The sequence below is a fragment of the Etheostoma cragini genome, unplaced genomic scaffold (genome assembly GCF_013103735.1).
Source record: "Etheostoma cragini isolate CJK2018 unplaced genomic scaffold, CSU_Ecrag_1.0 ScbMSFa_4511, whole genome shotgun sequence".
Classification (NCBI taxonomy): Eukaryota; Metazoa; Chordata; class Actinopteri; order Perciformes; family Percidae; genus Etheostoma; species Etheostoma cragini.
Window position 1 is genome coordinate 104816 of NW_023268892.1, and position 8310 is coordinate 113125.

The 8310-nt window shown below is 43.4% G+C and overlaps 1 protein-coding gene across 1 annotated transcript in view; it reads left to right on the top strand.

Annotated features, from left to right (window-relative positions):
• The first annotated feature begins 2260 nt into the window (after nucleotides 1-2260).
• LOC117941164 (noelin-like) overlaps nucleotides 2261-8310 on the top strand; it is an 8837-nt gene continuing 2787 nt past the window's right edge. The window contains exons 1-3 of the mRNA XM_034866251.1: nucleotides 2261-2580; nucleotides 6885-7034; nucleotides 7181-7336. Coding sequence (XP_034722142.1) covers nucleotides 2515-2580; nucleotides 6885-7034; nucleotides 7181-7336 — 372 coding nt within the window. The 5' untranslated portion in view covers nucleotides 2261-2514. The remainder of the gene's footprint in view (nucleotides 2581-6884; nucleotides 7035-7180; nucleotides 7337-8310) is intronic.

Consider the following 8310-nt stretch of genomic DNA (forward strand, 5'->3'; position numbering starts at 1 on the left):
TTAAATTGAAATGATCATCACGTCTTAAACGTTTTGGATCAGTTTCTGTTTTTATCTTCTCAAACGAGTGAGAGAGAGAGAGAGAGAGAGAGAGAGAGAGAGAGTGTGAGTGTGTTTGTGTGTGTCAGATGGTCCGCAGCGGGATTCAACACACACACACACACACAACCTAGTGACTGCAGATAGAGATGTTTCCATGACGACCACATGATGATTAATTTAGAAACATTCTCTGCTCCATCTGTCTTCTTCTCTTTTCTGTTTCTCGTTCAGACTGAAAACTCTAAACTGACCTTCTTCTAACCACAACCGATAATAACTGACTCATAACTGACCAAAACCGATAATAACTGACTCATAACTGACCATAACCGATAACAACTGACCCATAACTGACCATAACCTATAATAACTGACCCATAACTGACCACAACCGATAATAACTGACACATAACTGACCATAACCGATAACAACTGACCCATAACTGACCATAACCGATAATAACTGACCCATAAGGAGACAGGAGTATGGAGGAGTGTTTTATGAAATCTTTATACAGGATCGGGGGGTCAACTGCGAACAAGAGCTCAAATACTATTTCTGCTGGAATAGATTTGCCCTTTTATTCCGCCACAGCACACAGCAAAGCAGCAAGCACACGCTCACACTATCAATACCTGATGCACTGATGAACACTTGATGCAAAGTGAACACTACTTTTGAGCTCTTACCTTGACGCAGGACTGGGGAGCCGTCAGTCCGGACAGAGCAGCATCAACGTGGCTGGGCGTTCGTACGTAACCCCAAGCGGACCCCGTCAGACCGAGGGACTCCCCGTCTTTTTATTCTCTTAACAAACAAAGGATTGGGTGCGAGCTTGGAGGGCCAGTCCTCACTTTCAGCCTTTCCCTTGGTGAGTCCGACGTCCTGCTTCGAAACCATGTTTTCGAAACAGGAGGGCAGCTCTCAAAACATGAGCTCGATATGTGACCAAAACAAGGTATATAAGGCTTCCAAAACAGGTTATTTAAGTGATAACAATGATAACAATTATACAACAGTGAATCAACAAGTTATACAAGTGGCCAACTTAGCTGTTGTCAAGGAACATAATGCAAAATAAACTATTTCCTAAGGAGACAGGAGAATGGAAGAGACAGTAGTATGGAGGAGACAGGAGTATGGAGGAGACAGGAGTATGGAGGAGACAGGAGTATGAAGGAGACAGGAGTATGGAGGAGACAGGAGTATGGAGGAGACAGGAGTATGGAGGAGACAGGAGTATGAAGGAGACAGGAGTATGGGGGAGACAGGAGTATGGAGGACACACTAGTATGGGGGAGACAGGAGTATGGAGGAGACAGTAGTATGGAGGAGACAGGAGTATGTAGGAGACAGGAGAATGGAGAGACAGTAGTATGGAGGAGACAGGAGTATGGAGGAGACAGTAGTATGGAGGAGACAGTAGTATGGAGGAGACAGGAGTATGGAGGAGACAGGAGTAAGGAGGAGACAGTAGTATGGAGTTGACAGGAGTATGGGGGAGAACGGGTGCAGGTTTGGTATCGGACTGTTGAGAGGTGTAGAAAGTGTGTGTGAGGGCCGTTCTTATTAAATGTTAACCATCATTTTCTGAAAGCACCAAGCAGCCGTCCACATCTTCTTCAGAATGTGATATTTTCAGCGTGCAGTTTACTAGCTCAAAGTTACCACACAGAGAGAGGAAGGCATCGATCCAGACTACTCTTAAAAGCAGATTCTGTGCTCACTGTACTCCCCCCAACCCCCCCCCCCATTTTCCATTTGATGGCCCACTGCCAACGGGACTCACTTCTGCTCTATTAAAAGAAGACGGAACAAAGGAAGTCAGCTCACCGGTAAAACCTGCATTAGAGTAAGAAGTGCTTACATTAAAGGACATTTTCACACACACACAAACACACACACACACACACACACAGACACACACACACACACACAAACTGTGAGATGAAACATCATGTTTCCACTTGGTTGATCACTGGCGTCACATCAGAGAAGAATGAGAGAGAAGAGAGAAGAGAGAGGGAGGAGAGAGAGAGAGAGGGAGGGAGGAGAGAGGGAGGACAGAGGGAAAGAGAGAGAGGATGAACGCCAATAAACCATTGATAGGAGCAGAGCGATGAATACACAACACATAACCAGGCTACAGATAAATAGCCAGGCTAACAGACACATAATCAGGCTAAGAGACAGGCTAACAGAGAGCTAATAAGGCTAAGAGACAGGCTAACAGAGAGATATCCAGGCTAAGATACAGGCTAACAGAGAGATATCCAGGCTAAGAGACAGGCTAACAGAGAGATATCCAGGCTAAGAGACAGGCTAACAGAGAGATATCCAGGCTAAGAGACAGGCTAACAGAGAGATATCCAGGCTAAGAAACAGGCTAAGAAACAGGCTAACAGAGACAGGCTAAGAGAGAGATAAGAAGCTAATTAAAGTGGTAAAGAGAGACGAGGTCTGACACAGACATGGAGTCTGAAGACAATCTGCTCAACGTGTTTCTGCTGCTGCTGTTCGGATCGCTCTTCACCACGGTGAATATATAATATAATATATAATACAATATGTAATATAATATATAGTGTTTTTATTCAGCTGTCTCCTTCCTTTCTCCTGTCCTTTGCTCTGTCTTCTATTCTGCTTTTTGCAGACTGTGGAAGACCTCGGTCTCTATGGTTGTAAATAATATTTTATTTGACAGAATCAGGATGCTTGTGAGAAATAAACTGACACTTAAATATTGAATTTGATGATCCAGAGAGAAAGTTATCCCACTTGTCCCTCCGTGTGAGAGAGATTTAGATCATAGATCTCCTGGCTGGGATCTCAGAATGGAGTTCTCAAGCATCGAACCTTTGACTATTAACTAGTGTATCAATGTTTCCTAATTGGATTTCAGATTTTATTCAACTGTCAATAAAAGGGTTTAAATCCAGATTGTGGAAAGGACATTTACATTACATTAAAGCACATTGGTATTAATATTAGAGAGGGTTAGAATTTTAATGACGGCCCAGTTACTACAGCACTTACACCACTGGATGGATAGACAGAGAGAGAGAGAGAGATAGACTGATAATACAAGAAATGTTATATGAAAAATAAACAAGATAAAAAATAACATCAAAAAAGATCTAAATACCAGAACACCTGCTGAAAAAACTACTTGAGGAATGAAGGAATCTCAATCAGAGTGGCAGAGTGAGAACAGTCTTTGTATTTTTACACAATCTTTGCGTTTCACATGTCTTTAACATATTTTGCCATTTTTTCACGTTTGGCAAATTGAGTCATACCCCTCACCTCCTTCTATGTATGTGTGTGTGTGTGTGTGTGTGTGTTTGTGTGTGTGTGTGTATATGTATACTCATGTACGTACATAGAGTAGGTGTACAACACACTATAATTTACAGAGACAACCAATCAAGAGCAAGCGTTTGGTGCGACAGGAGAAATAAAGCCTTCCTTTTAACCAGCCAAACCCTCGGACAGATCCTGACTCCGTGGCTGCTGGTTGGGACACAGAACTAGGGCTGTACTCAACCAAAGAAAAGATCTTGGTCGACTGAAGTAGTGTAAATTTCGACTAAAAATTGACTGGGGGGGTAGGGCGGTGCGGAGGGGCGGAAAAAATGCAAGATTAATTAACTGCACTGTCCCGCAGTACTTGTCCTTGTAGGCTATTTGCAGTATATTAAACGTTTTTGACCTTATTATTTTGCAGTGAAATGCCTCGTCTGTCGGCTCTGACAGCGCTGCATCAGCCTCTGTGTACTCGCACAGAGACACAGAGACACGGAGACACGGAGACACGGAGACACAGAGACACAGAGACACTACACCGTAGTTGCGGGAGGGTGCGCTGGTAGTTATGAAACGATTATTAGACTATGAAATATGCCAATTCTGATATGTTCATATAGCCTACTCCAGACAGACAGGACAACCACACGCAGACAGGTTACTCACCGTTTTTAGGTGATACGCCATGTTTGTAGTCCAGCTGCGATATGAAAACTGTTACTTGCAAACTTTGCATTCAACTTTTTCCTGTTATCTGTTTTTGTAAAATGCTGCCACACTGGCGATGTCTTCGACATGGTAGAGGAGGTCTGACATGGTAGAGGAGGACTGAAATGGTCGAGGAGGACTGACACGGTAGAGGAGGACTAACATGGTAGAGGAGGACTGACATGGTAGAGGAGGACTGACATGGTAGAGGAGGACAAACATGGTAGAGGAGGACTGACATGGTAGAGGAGGACTAACATGGTAGAGGAGGACTGACATTGTAGAGGAGGACTAACATGGTAGAGGAGGACTGACATGGTAGAGGAGGACTAACATGGTAGAGGAGGACTAACATGGTAGAGGAGGACTGACATGGTAGAGGAGGACTAACATGGTAGAGGAGGACTGACATGGGGGGGGGTTGTACTGTCTGTGGTCACGCATCTGTTAGAAACACTGTTGTTGGTTTTTGCATGGTAGCTTTTAAAAAGATGTCTGGAAGTTTGGAACGAGTCTGGGGACACTCGTTGCTCTGTGACCATTAAATGTACTTATATAATATATGTCATATATATATATATATGTATATACATATAATGTTCTATGCTCTATTGCACATGTTTTGTATGTCTTGTTATGACATATATATACACAATAATTTTTATAAAAAAGTTTATGTTTCACGTTAAAGTACATTGAATCTCAGAAAATCCTTTTTTTATTACTGTGGTATCATAATCGGCTTCTAGAATTGTTTTTTACTGGTATTGGCACCAACTACTGAATTTTTGGTATTGTGACAACCCTAGAACCACCGGTACGTATACACAGGAATATGTCTCATAATAACTATAACAGTTGGTATGATGAAGAAAGGTAATTATAGTAACAATAAGGATAATAGAAATACTACTAGAAATAGTAGTACTAACACCGCAGGGTAGGGCTGCACAATTAATCGAATTTTAATCGCGATCACGATTTTGACTTTCCACGATCAAATTTGCGCGATCGAGCGATTATTTTTTTAAAGCGTCATTTCATAGAACGCTCCGGCTTTTTTGCAAAGCGCATCTACCGCTAATACCGTCTGATCCTGAGCCAGTCAGAGCCAGTTCCCTGCACCCCGTCTAGATGGAGACAGTCCCAGAGGACAGAGCAGCGTGAGGACAACTCAACAGATAGCAGTCGGTAATAGGTCGGTCTCAAGGTTTACCAGTTTACCAGTAAACGCAACATTTTGTCCCATTTGTTGTTTTTCAGACAACAGCAGTGAGCAGTGTTAGTCGGTGCTTGTAGCGTCTGTTAGCTGTTAGCTAGTAGCGCCTGTTAGCTCCTCTAGGACGCACCAGTGCTAATGACCTCGCATCCGCTGCATTGCTGTTTATTTGGATATGGTTTAATTTTGCGTTACATGACCCATTTTGTCTGTAAAGCCGTGCCTGTGTGGGATCTCTCCTCTACTCTCTCTCCGCGCCTGACAACAAAGTGGCCGCCGGTCCAGACTTCTGACATTTGTTCACAGTTTAAATTTTTTATTAACACAGCCGGATATTGTTAAGTATGAGGGGCAAACCTGTATTTGTACTAGTGTTTCCGTGGTAACTCTGCTATTGTGGCCGCCACGGCAAAGAACACAGAAGGAGTTATTGAATGAAACTAACTTCAGTTGGTAGAGTAAAAGCGTGTGAGATGGAGCTGCTGGACCTGGATCTGGACCTGGACCAGAGATGTGACCTATGGCTAGAATATCATAGTTCATAAAAATGCAGCGCAGTGGCGAAACAGACGTTTCATACACACGACGTGTGTCTCCGCTGTTTGACCCGTGCTGGACCTGTTCATAATGATCAGCCGTCTCTCTGTGAGTAGCGTCCATCACACTCCCTCTCCAGTTATAAATAGTCTACGTGACGTTAACATTTGTTTTGGTTAAAATCAACAAATAATTGTGAGAATAATCGCGATCAACATTTTTATCAAAATAATCGTGATTGTCATTTTGGCCATAATCGTGCAGCCCTACCGCAGGGCGTAGCATGTTGTTGAGCAGGACCAAGGCAGCACATGCAACCACGATCCAGCCCCCCCCACCCCCCCGCACCCCCAATTCAGAGAAACCTGCGAGGTGAGAAAACAAGGAATCCAGGGAAGAAGGTCCCCGGACTTAAGTTAGTAACATGCATTAATGGGACATGAATGCAAACAGATGGAAAGAGAGAGGAAATTTGTGGATCATGGGTATTCCCACAGGAGAAATGTGATATATTTTCTTAGTTCTCGTCACTAAGAAAATATATCACACTGCACAGATGCACTGTTTTCATCTGGCTTGCTTGCTAAGTATGATCGGGGTGGCTGTGGCTCAGTGGTAGAGTGGTTGCCTGCCAATCGGAAGGTAGGGGGTTCAATCCCTGGCCCTGCAGTCCCATGTCGAAGTGTCCTTGGGCAAGACCTCTGAAGCCCAAGTTGCCCCCGATGCTGCGCAGTGAATTTATGTGAGTGTTTATCTGATGAGCAGGTGGCACCTTGTACGGCAGCCTTGGCCACAGTGTATGAATGTGTGTGAATGTATCCCGTATGATGTAAAATCGCTTTGAGTAGTCGTTAAGACTAGAACAACGCTATATAAATACAGCACATTTACATTGGGTGTCATCCGCATAGAAGTGAACGATATTGGATTGGTTCCTAATAATATTGCAAGCCAGCATTTGTTTGTGTGTATGATTGATTTTACTAAATTATTTTAATCAACTATTTACCACAGTATTTACAATAAATGGGTCTTATTTCCATCATTGACAACTGATTTCTTGTCTGATAGGTGGGTCCTTCTGCCCCGGAGGAAGGCTGGCAGGTGTACAGCTCAGCACAGGACTCCGAGGGTCGGTGTGTTTGTACCGTGGTTGCTCCCCAGCAGACGGTCTGCTCCAGAGACGCCAGAACCACACAGCTAAGACAGCTGCTGGAGAAGGTACTGGACTCTAACTGCTACTACAACTGATCTTGCTACTGATGGAAATACTGCTGATATCTCAGAGTCGGGTAACATCCGATCACCTGACATTGTTGGAAGCAGTAATTCAGTATTGTGTGGGATGATGTGTTTGTTTTGTCCAGGTTCAAAATATGAGTCAGTCCATTGAAGTTCTGGACCAGCGGACTCAGAAAGATTTGCATTTTGTTGAGAAAATGGAAGAACAGGTGAAGGATCTGGAAAACAAATTCAAACAGGTGGAAGACGGACATGAGAGCAACATCGCCAGACAGTACAAGGTATTGTTCACATTATGATGTTATTGCTTAAACAACCAATCAACATTGCAGCATTTACAACAGCACGGATCTTATCAATCAACAACTTGGCTAAGCTTTTTGTGAAAGATGAAGCACTAAATTTCAGAATCAGACAGAAAGTTATCTAATGTACTTGTCTACACAGGAAGTGTTCCAGTTGTTTTGCAGCACAGGCGGTAATGTAACCGACTATGTGACGACTTAGCAGAGCTAACATTAAATCAGGAAGGATGATCTACACAAGAATAAATATTTAAAAGCTACACAAATTGCCAGAGAGCTTTACGTTATAGCTACAATTGGAATTGTCACCTGCCACCTGCATATTGATTTCCTATAGATGAATTTAGACATTTCCAACATAAATTGGAGCATACATATTCATCAGAATGCAGAAAATGTAAATGTGATGCTTTAATTTTCCCAAGAGATGACCACCAGGTGCCCAATGGGTCCAAACAAGAGGATGGATACCCGACCCAGCCGGACGGGACCCCACGGGCCGGGTTCGGACAGATATTTAGAAAAGATGTTCGGGTTTTGGTTGGGCTTGGTCACATCAGCACAGTTAGGCATTGAACTTGAATTTACGTACGCTTATTGACCCGTGTGCGCTGATGCACTCACCTGTTGACATTTCCAAATGCCTTCCTACAGTTGCTTAATGAAAGCTTTTCACACAAACATACATACATAACGTCATTAGAAAAAAAAAGAAATTTTAACTGTCGGGCTAAGACATTAATTTCTTAATGTCGGGCTTGGGTCGTGCTTGGTTGCTGCTATCGGTCGCGGGCTGGGTTCGGACAGAAAAAAGTGGCCCGATCCGCAATCAAGTCCAAACCTGTTGTGGTTTGGGGTTTTTGTTTGGGTGCGTGTTTCCCTTTCATTGGCCTCTGTGTGTTTTTTGTCGGTTTTCTCCAAGGTCCTGTGTTCTTGGCCCTGTCTTATTC